The 14,785-nt window shown below is 37.8% G+C and overlaps 2 protein-coding genes across 2 annotated transcripts; one reads left to right on the top strand and one right to left on the bottom strand.

The window, feature by feature from the left end:
• Position 1: 1 nt before the first annotated feature.
• Positions 2-3,836, top strand: LOC144635238 (SNARE-associated protein Snapin-like). The gene is made up of 4 exons (XM_078494336.1): positions 2-160; positions 1,551-1,597; positions 2,268-2,386; positions 3,111-3,836. Exons 1-4 carry the CDS (start codon positions 33-35, stop codon positions 3,189-3,191), a joined length of 375 nt encoding a protein of 124 aa, XP_078350462.1. The 5' UTR covers positions 2-32; the 3' UTR covers positions 3,192-3,836.
• A 979-nt stretch (positions 3,837-4,815) lies between these two features.
• On the bottom strand, positions 4,816-14,249 carry LOC144634863 (glycine receptor subunit alpha-4-like). Its single transcript, XM_078493910.1, has 9 exons — positions 14,171-14,249; positions 10,968-11,062; positions 10,642-10,709; positions 9,468-9,685; positions 8,928-9,010; positions 7,757-7,903; positions 6,844-7,058; positions 5,901-6,050; positions 4,816-5,433 (listed from the first exon to the last, which is right to left on the bottom strand). The coding sequence occupies exons 1-9, from the start codon at positions 14,233-14,235 to the stop codon at positions 5,077-5,079; spliced, it is 1,398 nt and encodes a 465-aa protein (XP_078350036.1). The 5' UTR covers positions 14,236-14,249; the 3' UTR covers positions 4,816-5,076.
• Between the last annotated feature and the right edge of the window lie 536 nt (positions 14,250-14,785).

Genomic DNA, 14,785 nt, shown 5'->3' with positions numbered 1-14,785 from the left:
CGCTGACCAGTTTTTATTCAAATGATTCCAAGATGGCGGATACAATGGATAAAGATGTGAAACCTTCAGCAGAAAGTCACCAAGGTGCTTTGGCCGATGGTCTTATGCAGATATTTCGACCGGCAGTTGAAGAGCTGGATAACAAAGTTATAAGTGTGAGGTATTATGATGATATTATAACGTTAGGAAAAAACAAAATTAAGTTCCAAATATGAGCCATCATTCTGAGGGCCATAAGCTTTTAATACTATATCCACACCCCCCTGCCCTATAGATGAGATTTTCTAATTGGGCTTTGAAAATCATTTCTGAGGGGAATTCCTGTCAGCATTCTTTGATCTTTTGAATATTTCTGAAGGGGTTAGGGAAAAGTGGCTTGTTTTCTGAAGGGATTTGGAAAACCGGGTTATTTCTGAAGGTGGGTCGGCACTTTGATATTTTTTTCCTTAAGGCCGATTTACACGGGTTGATTTTGTCGCATGGGACATGCTTCCAAAAGGCCTACGACACAAATTGTGTCATGTAAATTAGACCTACAACTCGCTTACGACTGTCGTAGGCGTGTCGCAAGCATGTCACATGCAACAAAATTATACCGTGTAAATCAGCCTTTAAGGGGTAAATTTTGTGACTTACCTCATCAATAAGGAGGGGGGGCATGGTGTGGATGGAATCTGAACATAGTGAATGGCTCTGAACATAGTTAGTACTTATAGTAGAGCAGTTGAAGGGATCGTCTACTAATTTTGTTCAGTATAAACTTTAGGCATAGATACTAATGCACCTATCAGTTATGTTTAGGCCCCCCCCGGGGCTTGGCATTGAAAGGTGCATAACCATGCTTGAACTTTTGTAGTATTAGTCACTATCAGTCACTGGCCAAGTTCTGTTTTGCATACTTATAAACCAAACAATGCCAAGCAATAAAAAGAAGGAGGCCAATATCCCCCCCCCCCCACCCCTATCTTGACTGAACAAGCTTCGTCAATAAAGGATTTTTTATATGGGACAATAAAGTCATGAATTGTGACCCCCCAGTAAAATACACATCCCGTAAATTTCCGGTTATAAGCCTCCCGGTTATAAGCCCATCTGCCTGGAAACAAAAAATACATACGGTTATAAGGCCCCCCTCCCTTCCAGATATAAGCCCCCCTCTGCTGGATGAAAGTACTGAACAGGACTAAATATTGCTTTATTATGCATTTTTAACTTAAAAATGTATTTTGATCAACAATCCTGTAGCTCGTTTCCAAAGGTTTTTTTTTTACTCCGCTTATAAGCCCTCCCAGATATAAGCCCCTCCTCTTATAAGCCCACACAAAACCCTTATGAAGTTGTATAAGCCCAGGCATTATAACCTGAATTTTACGGTATTTGGTTTGCCAGTTCCTCCCAGTATTATGTTACAAATTGAATGTTCAGTCGCCTAATTGAATAATAATCATTTATTAATTGATCAATTTGCTTGTTTGTTGATTGGGCCTGCTCAACTGATAATTTATGTAACAGAACTTTTTCAAGATAACATGGTTTTTTTTTTTTTTCAGAAAAAGTCAGGTTGAACTACGGGAACAAATTGACAAGTTAGCTCAAGGTCAGTGTGTTCTGTACAGTTTAATTGTGAACTAAAATGTTATAATATCAGTAAGCTGTAGCATTCACTTGACAGTACCAAAGTGATTGTAAAATTGTTTGTTAAAATTTTTTGTACTGTGCTCGACATTATTTTTTTTAATCGCTATGATATATTTGGCAGGACTGTTATTAAAGGAGCTATGTCACGGTATTTTAAGTCATTTTCTAATTAGTTATAAATTAAAAGAAACCTAAAAGTAACAGTTTTCTAATATAAAAACACCAGAGAAGTAATAAAACCCCAAAAATTAACAAGGACAGTTTCAAGTGACAAAGATTAAGACAGATTACGAATGACAAACTTGAAAAAGTTTGCCAATTTTTTCAAGTTGTGTTGTCCGTGACTTAGCTCCTTTAAAACAATATGTATGTATAGTTAATCGGAATTAAATCCTACAAACACTGTTTGTTCAGTACCCAAAGTTGGCGTATTTTAGTTTGATTCACTGATGGATGGTAGGTTGGGGTGGATATTGTTTTTCTATTTTTTAATTATTATTGTGAGAAAAAGGGAAACATGGTATCTCCACACAGTGGTTTGATTTATCTAATGTCCTCAATTTCATCATACAGGTGATTTACCAATAACTTTCATCTGAGACTTTAACTGTTTTTTGTTTATTGTGTAGATCTGCACAGACTGTCTGAGCTTCAAGAACTCCCCATTGATCTTGAACCATATGTCAAGAAACTGATGAATTCAAGAAGACGAGTAATGCTTGTAAACAACATACTACAGAATGCTCAGGTACTGATTGTACACAATCATTTGCATTTCATTATGAGTCCAGCTGCACTCATTAGTGTACAAACAAATAACGTGAAATGAAAACAAATATTGTGCTGTATTTGTACACTACCACTGACAGCAGTTCAATCACAGATCTCTTATAAGTACTGATTTCATTTTCACATAATCTTAGAAGATGTACCATTATTATCAGGCATTATTTGCTAACTGAGGCTAAAGATAACTTGGAAATGGCCTTTTGTCTAATAAGACAGTATTCCCACACAGCAGTCAAATGCAAAAATTGACGTCACATCCGGTCTTCGCCGCCTCGAACTTTTGACTCGAAAATGGGCAAACTTTTGTAAGAAATTGTTAAAGAAATAGTACGGTAAAAGAACAGTTCAAGCTGGGACACTCAGTGAAGATGAATTATCAAATTTCCAATCCATAAGCGGCGTATAAGGGACGGCGTTAACTTTTGGGTTTAAAGCGAAAGTTTGCGGAAAATTTTGGCGGGAATGGCACAGTAACTGCGCGCGCACTGCGTTTGACCGCTGTGTGCAGTATTCCATACCCTTGGCAAAAAGATGGAATGAAGTTAACACTTTGGATTAAATATCGCTAAATTCTCAGAGACAGTAAAATGCTGTAGTCTACATATTTTTTTTTTATTTTGCATAAACCATGCTCAGTGTTTCCATATCTCCATCTCTGCTAATATTGTAAATATTATTCCTAGGAAAGACTTGGAAGGCTGCACCAGAGTGTAACAAGAGAGACTGCCAAAAGAAAAGCTTTACTGGAACCTTCTGAATTCTAGTGCAAATAATGAATCAGAAAGTTATTAATAGATAAATACTATTAGTATAGGTATATACAGATATAGTCTAAAAATAATGGTAGCTATGCCGTGCAATTGGGACGAGGCCTTAAAGTACAAAATTATCCGTTTTAGGAAATTTCATAACGAAAAATTACTAATTATAAAACACTACAGGGTGAAAGTATAAAAAACATTGCAAAACCTAGAAACTTTAATTGTTATGTAACTTACATTGAAGTGATGATTGTGAAGTTAGTTGTGAGGCTAGAATTTAAAGTTGAGAACTTATCAGTAATGAAGGGTTGTTCCTTTCATATATAAAAAAACGCCTTTGCATAGTCCTGTCAAATATTATATTATTAAAAATAGCAAGGGGTGTCCGATTGTCCGTGTGTAAGAAAAATTACCACCGATGCATAATTTACATGTATTACCATTTACGCGACATGTGTGTATAATTTTAGTGGAAATAGGTCTGCTTTTTGTAGAATGGAAGTCCAAATTAAACGTTTCTAACTGAGTTCACTCCGTGCGTATTGTAAATTGAACTTTAAACATTAATTATGTTAACTGATTTTAATCCCAGTTACGACTGAGTGGTGTAGATGAGGAAGATCTTGAATTAAACCGAGTAAAACTTAATGGAGTGACTGTTTTGTTATTTAACACAGATTGACTCTCGTACAATGAAGTTATATGCAAATCTGGTATATATGTACACGAGCTTAACCTTTTCATTTGCAAATTTTTCCCCAAAAACGCGTTTTTTTTAACCGTTAGAGTGAATTTTTGGTGCTACGATGTCGAATTCACCTAAACTTTGCTAGAAAAGCACTTTTACACACTGCAGCAACATTTTGATAAAGACTCCAGGTAAAAATGTACAATATTTCACTTTGGTGCATGCGCATAAGCCAAATTTTTTTTTTTTTTTTGCTGAACCGTTCCAATTTTTTTTTCTTGCTCTTTTACCTTCCTTTTTTTTTCGGGTTTCTTATTCACGTTCCTTTCTACTCTTCATATCCTTTCTTCTGGTCTAAAAAGTTTTGACGTAATCATTGGAAAACCCTGAAATGGGGACCTTGATCAATTACAGGTGTATTGGCCTGTTAAAGCACCGATTTTGCACCCAAAACGGATCGTGTTTTTCTTTGATTAGCTCTGTCAGAATGCAACCGATATTCAAAATGAACAGTCCTGTAGAAAGGTCATTCCTCGTCCTATCAGCTGCTTATCTCAAAAATCTGCTGACGAGCTTATTGATGACGTCACAAGTGGTTCAATGACCGCGCCTTCAAATAGCGCCCAAATGCGCGTTTGCATATGAAAGGGTTAAACAAACAATAACAGTCCCCGAAACACAGCTTTCAATAGTATACCTTGGCAGCAATTTTCCACTTTTTATTCCAAATTCATACAGTCTAGGTAACCATAAGTTGCTATACTTTATAGGACCAAATCAATGAAACCTCTGCGAAGTTTGTGTGTGGCTTGGGAGACTGGTGTTAGCATGCGAGGGGTATGTCTGTTATTGGAGGTTGGGCGGGTATCCAGCTACTTTGTGCACACTGCTCTGTCGAGCATGCTGATCGTAATCAAAAAAACCGTTAGCAGGGAAAAAGTGTTTTGATTTACAACTAAAATGGCCTAATTTGTACTGTAGAAAATATGTGAAGGCCAGTAAGGAGAATGTCAACTGTTCCAGGATCTCGGATTGTGACTTGGAAAACGATAAAACGCATGCGAAGGAAAACAGAAAACAAACGTGAGATAGATCTCGTTTTTTCTTCTTTTCCGCTTGCCCACGTCTTAATTCCACGTTTTCCTTAACATCTCTGAAGTTGAAACAAGTTAGGGGAAGTGTAATTTGACGGCTCTTGCACTAGACAACAGAGTATGGAACGTAGAAAATTGTTAACCAGTAGTACAAGTTGAATGTGATGAATACAAAAGAAAAAAGCTTGAGTGAAAACACATCTACACCAACTATAAAAGTTTCACGATAAATCAATTCCTGAACACTGTCCCACCGCTTTCTCCAGTTCATCTGTGTTTCGGACATTGACACGTGCAAGGAAATGTTGGCTTCCGAGCAGCTTCTTGTTCGTTGTTGGTGCTTGTGGCTTAGTGATTTTGTATTTCCATTCAGCAACTCTTCATGAAGCCGTTTTTCGTCAAAAGCCACTGAAGACGGCCTGTACCTTGTGTTACCATTGTGTTGTGGCAGACTTTCGCTAAACTACAATTACAAAAACACCCAGAAAATTAGTATTCAAATGATAATAACATTGTTTCTTGCTAATAAAGGAGACCCTTTAATGGTTGGAATAAGCTAAGTCGAAGGGCCATAGAGTTTATGACAAAAATGCATAAACGTAATTGACACGTCAATGACGTGTTCCCGGGGACTTATCCCAAGTCCCCTTTTAATAACGACTGTTCATAGTCCCCTATTTCTATTTTCTCATATTGAACGCGGGAAAAAATCGCGAAAATACTGGACCAAAACAGGAGGCGCGAGAGGGAGTTTTCGCTCACTTCGCCCCGCCCCAAGCCCCCCGTACTTCTCGCTCGCCGTTTTTCTCTGGTACTCAGTGTACTCTCGTGTTCTTTTGCTTTGAAAAGAAGAGAGGCAATGAATAGTCTACTTGAAATACCGCTTTTTATCAGACAAATTATGGCCATAATATGACAAACGGCTCCCACCTCTAACATGTTTCTGCTCTCATTCTTCTCCTTTTCAAATTTTCGTTTTCCTCGATCAAGAAGAAGCACAACTGCATACTCCAACAGCGAACAGAACACAAATAAGAAACACACAATCAAATATTTGTCGATGGCTTTAACGTAGTTCACCTTTAAAAAGACAGAAAACAAACAAACAGATAAGTACACATAAATGCACCAACTGATAAACTCACACCAACTGGTGTGACATTTCTGCAATGTCACACCTTATTGCTAAGTGTATTACACATAAAACGTTTATTGTATTGTATTGTATTGTATTGTATTGTATTGTATTGTATTGTATTGTATTGTATTGTATTGTATTGTATTGTATTGTATTGTATTGTATTGTATTGTATAATCTGTCGATTTTGTAATAAAAAAAAAAATACGGAATTGTACCGGCACTAGTACAAAACTAAAATGACTGGTCCCAAAAAAACCGTTAGTTTTATTTTCCCAAAAAAAGTTTGAGTGAAACATTAAGATGTCGATCAGAAGACAAACAAACAATCAATGAACTAATTAGTTTTCCGACGGATCAGTTATAAGCAACAATTATGATAAGGAAGCTTTTGTAATCTGTCATCCGTGACAGAAATCCATATTTGGAATTACGCTCCGTGACACGCAGTTTCAGTCTAGCTATGAAAATACGATTCGTTGAAAATTTGCTGTATAATGTAAAAACAATACTAATCAATGCATTCCTTTTTAGAAGTTGTAAAAAAATAAATGACCAATTATTACTAGGCTCCACTTTTCTTATTTTCTTTTGCCGTTTCATACCGTTATAACCAATCTCGTCCCTGCCTAGAGGCCGCGATCCCTTTGGTCAGCACCAAGAATTGACCGTTGGGCGTTCGGTAATAGCCGACCGAAAACGCATACGCTCTGGGGAAGAGATTGCGATTCGTACCTTTGGCATAGCGTTATTTGACATGGTCAGAATGGTAACTATGGTGAGAACTGACGTCACTCCCAGCGTGACGCGGGCAGGGGACTGGGCACGAGGCAGGAGGAAGGTAAGCCAAGAGAGTGTTACAATGAGTCCACTGGGCCCGTAGAGATGAATCACTTGATAACTGTACAAGCGCTGTAACGTAAACGATGCTTTAACACCTGACCAGTTACCTGTCAAACAAGATAAACAGGTTATGCTGTTTTGACTATATGCGTGACCAGTTAATACGCGGGGTCTGCAACATGTTGCATGAAATGATTTTAACCCAACACAAAGCAACTCCAACAACGTTGCACGACATCGAACAATTCGCATTATTATTCAATCAGAAGCCGAGTATACTTTCCAGCTGATTTCCTGTGATAAAGTAACTCAGTGATAACGTCGGATTTTGAGTCGAATTGGGTTACGGTATATACTGGTAAGGTTATGCCTGCGTTCCGGCCTAAGAATCCATACCGCCGGAGCTTTTCCCGATTTCCGTAACAGCGATTAGAAGTATTTCTGCTCCCTTTAAATGTGATGCTTGTCCATCAAAGCCCCCCCCCCCCCCCCTCCCTGGCATTAGGTTGGCCGGTACTCATTTATAGGCAAACGTTCAGTTAATATAAGCGAAAAAGACGGATCTGTTGACTGAGCTACTCATTAAAGTGTACAGAAAAGAAATAAAAGCGATCTGCTCACACAATTCTTTGTTGTCGTTTTGCCCTTTTAAAAGTAGGGTGTCATTTTCTATTTTCAATCGTTTGGAAGTGTTTCATGTACGTCACCTTGAAAACGTCCTTTTACTTTATTGATGGATAACATCCTTATAATATTACTTTTACTTTCTATTTAGTAATCTTTAGCAAAGTGGAGCGGTACTTACCAACGACATATTTGGTGAACAATGTTGATAAATGAAGCTTGGTGAGTTTGAACTGTGGAAGCATTTTCATATCACTGGGTACAAACGACATCCCATCATCACTTGACAATTCCCACTTGTAAGCAATGTTGCTTATATCATAGCCATCTGCCAAGTGAATAAAATCAGTTAAAACTTTCCTTAAACTTGTTCATTTATTGAAAAGAACCCGATATGTCTGTCTCCACTGATCATGAATTGTTTACTAAGGGACACCGTACCCCCCCCCCCCCCCTTGAACGATGTATTATACAGAGAAGCTTCGCCCGACAGCCAGCATTTTCAGGCTGTAGATATTTAACTGATTGCTATTTTACGAGTTAGAGTAAGAAAAAGGGTGGGAAAAACTTCCATTTTAGTATTATAAAAATGGCGAATGGTCGATTCGTCTAGATGATTTAAGGAGTGGTACAGTATCCCATCTGTAGGTATGTGCAACGGGTACCGTTTTCTGTCGCAGGTATACGATACAATAACCTTTTTTAGCATATGATCCGAATTCTTCGTTAAAGGCCCGGTAATACAGGCAACATTTTTGTTCCACTTGTCTCGCAACATTGTTGCATTGCAAGTTGAACGAGTTGTTGCCCGTATTACTACCGCGAGCTCAACTTGTCTCGCAACAAATTTCGGTGTTGCAAGTTGAAAAAAATTGTTGCAAAAAGTAGAGCTTGGTTCTACTTTGTGCAACAAGTTGCTGCAACTTGCAACACCGAAATTTGTTGCGAGACAAGTGGAACAAAAATGTTGCCCGTATTACCGGGCCTTAAGGGAGCAGGATGGCGCAGCTGCAGTGGCAAGAGCGCTCGCCTTCTACCAATGTGACCCGGGTTCGATCCCCGGACTCAGCGTCATATATGGGTTGAGTTTGTTGTTGGTTCTTATCCTTGCTCCAAGGGTTTTCTCTGGGTTCTACGGTTTTCCTCTCTCCACAGAAACCAACAATACTACATTCCAATTCGATCTGGAATCAGTGCAATTGGAAGAGCCACTATGTGGAAGATGTCACTGTAGATTCCAATTTTACTATCCTATTTATATGTGCGGTTTCTTATGACAATTTAAACTCATAGGTGGTTCAAGTAACACAACAAACAGATATTATGAAAAAGGTTAAAGTATGTGGCCTTACAGCTTTCTATTATCAGAGGGCAATGTTGTACATCCATGGGATAAAGTCGTAGATCCATTGGACAGGAAGCTTTTAAAGTTACTCTGAAAAAACAAATCAAACAGAAAGCTTAGCTTTCTTTATTTGTTTTTTCCTTTCTGCTTATAAATGGTTTTATTGAACTAATATTCTGGACGTTTCGGTTATATGATTAAAAGAAGCCTGTTCCAGGCTCTGGGTTCATAAAGAATATGCTAAAAATGCACCATATAGAAGAATATATACGTAAAGAAAGTTGACAGTGGTCTTATTGGCCAAAGGACAACCACTTTCGCCCGCTCTTCATAGTGGTCTTCCCTTTTTCCCTTTTAATTTTTTTTTTCGTGTGTTAGTTTAAACATCTGTTTCGTCCAAAAAATCCTGAAACAAATCATTTTCCATTGACGCAATGTAAAGATTTTGTGACACATACAACCAGACATCGCTGCATGAAACGTTTCTAGAAAGTGAATGTGTTTAGTTTGTTCCCAAGGCCTTCCACGGGCCTTAGAGTCAACACACCTAGCATTATAATTTACCAGTCCACCAGGGCCAATTGTAATCATCATATTAGGTGTGGTGACGTCATGGAAGCTTGTGTCCTTGGCGTTTTTGAAGTAACTGTCAGGCAGCCATATTTGGGAGATGACCGTGTTGCTAAGCGACAGGGTGTCACTGAGACCATGGTCAAGCCTTGGGTCTGTCCATTGTTGGCGAAGGAAAATGTCTAAGCCAAAATCCTGTTAAGACAAAAAAGAAACGCTTCCGATCAATATTCTGCCTCGACTGAGCCTGCAGTTTTGGCCAGAGACTTTGCTAAGCAACACAACGTATTCCTCTGTTGTGTTAACTAACTATCTGATTGTAATTTAAATCGGGTTTTTATATTTTTACTTTTATATTTCAAATGTAAACGCACTGAGACGTATGTAAAGTGCGTGCTAAGAACTGTTATTATTATTATTATTATTATTATTATTATTATTATTATTATTATTATTATTATTATTATTATTATTATAAGAATTGGTCTAGCAAAGAGTTGAAAAGTTTTTGTGATGCCGATGTGAGAGAGGGTCTTAAACGACCTGGTAGGCCATGGTAACCGTTGAATTTTTGGGAGGGACTGTGTCACCGCTAAGTTAATGTTATTTTATTAAATTTTGCCAAACATTCGCTACGAAGCTAAATGTTTGCAAAGAAATCAATTCTATGATTCTAAATGTATCTCCCGGACGTTATAATTTAAAGTTATAAGCAGTCAAGATTAACTTTGAAAACTATTCCGTCGGACCATTTTTCAAAAACCCATATCGCGATCCGTTTCAATCTTCGTCACTTTTGGCCATCCGTACCTTCTGGTGTGTTATTTAAATATTCCTTCACTGTTTTAAGAGGTTATTTTATATATTTAAACGAATTTTGATGGTCATTTCCTATGCCTAATAACAAAGATCAATTACCTCTCTAGAAAATAAAGAAAAAATACAGTAACAGTAGACCAACCACCAGCAACACAACCACAACAACAACATCATCGTCGTCATCATCATTATCATCATCATCAACAATACCAACTACCATGACTACGACCACACCATCATAATAGTCATAGTCGTCGTCATCATCATCATCATATTTTTAACAACAACGACAACAATAAAGAAACCAATCAAGTATTTTATGCCCTTCTTACCATGTCCATCACGTTGATTGCATCAATTGCTACTATCCAGATACCCACTGTAATCGTGACTGGCTTTTCTGTGAATTAAAAATGATGTCATTATTATATTATCCGCAGTAAAAAGGAGGTATCTTGATCTATCTGACTGTATTAAATGAATTTATCTATTACTATAGTTCCATTTTGACCGGGCCGAGCACTTGACAAAAGCTAGCCTTTCCTTCTGAACAGTTTCTTTAGAAACTCATAATCCATTTCTATTCACCTGCAAGTCTATTCAAAACTCAGAAGCGACTGCTTAGAAAAAGGAAACAAAAAAGAAAAATAAATATTACCATTGAAGTAAGGACGAAGTCGTGGATCATAATGCGGCCTTCTAAACAGTAAATCCAGTCTTTCCGTCATAGACAAGTTTGATTGCTGATGCTCACTATAAAAGAAATAAAAAATAATTAATCGTCTTGGATTTTTAGAGGAGAAGCGAGTGGTCTGGGTTCTAGCCCTGGCTGCGAGCAGCCGAGCACTGTGTTATCGACCGCGGTCAAACGACAGAAATTTGAGAAAAGAAAAAGAAAAGAAAAGTACTTCAAAGATAAGGTTTTTATTTAAACTGTTCAAAGTTCGAGACATTCAAAGTTTTTTTGGAGCTTTACTAAAAAAGTTCTACGTGTTTGAAAACAGTGATATGCGGACTTGTCGGCACCACTTGTCAAAGCATTTTGGTTCGGATGCGAACCATTTGAAAAAAAAAACTCGGTTATCTGAGAAAATGGAAATTTATTTACGCTCAGCAACTATTTTATCTATCCTTCATCCTTGCTCAAACTCCCAATTCCCAGAAATAGAAAGATAAGCTGCCTAAAAAGTTTGACCTCGGTCAAGTTATGTCATTGGGCAAGACACTTGACTCATGAGCTCGGGAATATAAAAGTGTGCTTACAAACTGATAGGGAAACCTGAAAAAAATCCCTGGGTTAACCTGGGATAGGTTAGCATCCGTTCAGGGGGGATAGCAACACTCCTTGTCACTTTATGCTTGGCGCTTGTTAAATTTTTCGCGCCTCAAGTGCGGCGCTAGTACAGACCCTGAACTCCCTTTTCCGCGCGCCCTTTATAGGGGTTGAACCCAGGCGCGCGAAGAGAGAGTTCAGGTACTGGACTAGTGCGGTGCTTATTTAAAATTTGGATGCCACAAAGAATCTAATCTTTTACAGTAATTGTAAATAGCGTCTTTTGATGGTCAGTATTTGTCTCTAGCTGAAGCGAGAAGTGGCGCTTGCTGTCCTAGCAAAGTTAATTCGCAGCCTTTAAAGCATTTACGGAACGACGTATTGTAAGAATCTTGGAGAGAAAAGTAATGGGCGAGCAGTAAAACAATCACTTTGAAATGCAAAACATCGCTTCTGATGGAAAGAAATGAGTTGCTTTGTAGTGCTGTTTTTAGTTAATCGTAATTCCTCGAACAAGCGCCGCGTGGAGACTGCGGCGCTTATTAACTTTTTTGTCCCAAATGTCCATCAGACAAATGCTACGCTTATTCGAGGGCGATGCTTATTCGGGAGCGGCGCTTATTCGAGTAAATACGGATTGTATAAAGCTGAGGGTAGGCGTCGTGAAAATGGGAATGGACAATAGCATGTGAAGTTTTATTGTTAGCTTACAAACCTGTTTTATGAAAATTACTGACTGTGTTTCCCTTGTGTTTTCGGTAAAAATATATACGTTATGCAAAGACATGTTTTTTTTTTTCTTTTCATGATTGTTTTATTTGCATCTCGCGTTGGTTCTCGAAGAATATATCAGTTTAAGGTGGCTGAATACAGTTTTTACGTGGCTCAAAGGCGCGCGCTACGATTTTCTGTTTGACGTCATTATTGCTCGCGCGCGCTAAAATGGCGCTAGCAACTCTAAACAGAAACGAAAAGGAGTTCCATCTGTTTTACCGTGCTTTACCACATTTGTATACAAAAGAAAACTTCAAAATACTTTCAGATACGTCTTGAAACCTGGGACGGAAAACAATACGACAAAAAAGGTGGATAAACAGCCGACAGAGAAGTTTTAATTCTGTCCATCATTATCGCTCGCGACGCATGGCGTCATATTAGCGCGCGCTCGCACGCGCAATTTGATTCACTTCAGAGGTCGTAAAAGCCAGATTTTGATCCAGATTTTCCCGAAAACCTACCGTACAACCTATAATGAAACTTTCACAATTAAATGTAAGGGGTGAACCACGTCCACAGCCAAAATTTTGAAAAAATCTGTAAGACAGATTTTGAGCTATTTTAAAAATCGGCACTTTCCTATCACTTTCCTATTTTCCTATCACTTTCCTATTTTCCTATCACATTTTCCTATTTTGCGAAAAATCTGTCTTACAGATTTTTATATTATTTTGCATGAACGATAAATCAAAGCCAATTTCTTATTTCTGAAATTTTGAGGTAGGGTCGTACGGGTAGATTTTGAGAAAAAACGCCGTTTAAACTACTAGTGCCAGTCCCCTCTTAAGCACTCGGCCGTTCATTTAAGCTGTTTATTAGCATTTTTATTTTCTAAATATCGCATTAGATGGTTTTTAGGATGTAACAAACAGTGATAAGAGAAAGACAAAACTTTTCTGGAGATTGTACAAGAGAGTTAAAGGTTGGACTGATTTGCCCTCTCAAAACTGTATTAAGCCACCTTAAAGTAATGAAAACTAGTTCCTCAGTCAAATGTATAGCAAAAGATGTTCTTACGACATTTAAACTATAGCTGGTTCAGATGAATCAGGTATAAAGATGAGAGGACAATTGGTTTTTGACATTAAGATGGTTTCAGTCCAGGTCAGTCTCACTGAATTGGTTCAATTTTCGTCGATGCCAGCTACGACAGCTACTTGCCGTTGGCTACGGCAAAATCTTCCGCGCAACTTAGCGAGATTGTGTGCTTGAATTGTGTTAACGATATTTACGGTGCACGTAACAAACTTTGGGTTATAGATATTGTACTGCACCTGACAACGGCAAAATCTGTTGAAATTATTAATAAACCTCCATCTACATCTATATTCAGTCGGTAAAAAAAACTTGATATTATACCAACTGTAAAAATCTAAATAAAAACTAATACAATAGGGATATTAAAAACGTAAAAATCTAAATAAAACTAATACAATAAAATGACCGTAGCGTATGATGGTAAATTAACTGTGCGGGGCGTAATGACAAATCAACTACTGTTTCTTTTGAGTAGACTTCGCCTTCCACTGACGGATTAAAACAGCAAAAACTTATATAATTCTTGAAGTTTAAATCCAATTAATTATGACTCCATGATCTTCAGATCATTGCAATGTTATGACAAAGCTGGCTGAGTATCTTTCAATGAGTTTTTTTCCGCAAAATCAGATTTAATGAGACTGAGTAATAATGACATACGAGCCGGGCATACGAGTCGTGTTTAAATTCGAACCCAAAACCCGACTATATAACTTCAAGCACACGAGTCACAACAGCCTCAAAACCCTTCACAAGTAAAATTACTAACTTACCTTGCAGCCGTGGCAAATAATTTCATCAGTAAAAGCAGCAAACAAGACGTTAAAAGCCGAGCCATGACGCGAACAGACCTTCCAGCTGCTTTTCTCTCTAATGAGTGGGGAAACTAGTGTACACCGTAAATTTAATGACTTTTATTTCATTAAAAATAAGAATTATTAATCATTCATTGGTTTGGCTTTATTTTGAAAGAAGTTGCTCATTATAATAAGCACCTCACTGCAGAGGCTTAAATTGTGCATTGTATAACAATACTTGTTACGACGCAGGGAAACTTTTTTATATAAGCAAAGTTAGCTGGTCAATTAGTGCGTAATTCTCATCAGGAACTCTCTCTCTCTTATTTATCGAAAGGCATGTTTCGTGGAGTGCGGGAACAAAAATATTAACCCCTCTGAACTAAATACCAACTTAAATTCTAATTAAAAAGAAAAAGAATGGTTTCTAACACAGTTTTATTGCATTATCTATCGCCCCATGTCAGCAAGTAACTGAAGAATGGACATTGATTGAGGGCAAATCTGTATCACATAAAGGATGTCTCTCCATTTGAAATGATTGGTACGCGAGGCGCGCAAAAACTCCGACCACTAAGTATAAAAACCTAT

Source organism: Oculina patagonica, chromosome 1 (genome assembly GCF_052425735.1).
Source record: "Oculina patagonica isolate OP01 chromosome 1, crgOcupat, whole genome shotgun sequence".
NCBI lineage: Eukaryota > Metazoa > Cnidaria > Anthozoa > Scleractinia > Oculinidae > Oculina > Oculina patagonica.
Note: the sequence above shows the minus strand (reverse complement) of the source record. Positions and strands in the feature narration are given on the sequence as shown.

Excerpts from the sequence above, each read along its gene's own strand:
- LOC144635238 (XM_078494336.1), top strand. The coding sequence starts at position 33 with ATGGCGGATACAATGGATAAAGATGTGAAACCTTCAGCAGAAAGTCAC. Across the intron at positions 161-1,550 it reads AACAAAGTTATAAGTGTGAG|AAAAAGTCAGGTTGAACTAC; the intron begins GTATTATGATGA and ends TTTTTTTTTCAG. Across the intron at positions 1,598-2,267 it reads AATTGACAAGTTAGCTCAAG|ATCTGCACAGACTGTCTGAG; the intron begins GTCAGTGTGTTC and ends TTTATTGTGTAG.
- LOC144634863 (XM_078493910.1), bottom strand. The coding sequence starts at position 14,235 with ATGGCTCGGCTTTTAACGTCTTGTTTGCTGCTTTTACTGATGAAATTA. Across the intron at positions 9,011-9,467 it reads CTGGTAAATTATAATGCTAG|AGTAACTTTAAAAGCTTCCT; the intron begins GTGTGTTGACTC and ends TTGTTTTTTCAG. Across the intron at positions 5,434-5,900 it reads AGAGCAGAAACATGTTAGAG|TTTAGCGAAAGTCTGCCACA; the intron begins GTGGGAGCCGTT and ends TTGTAATTGTAG.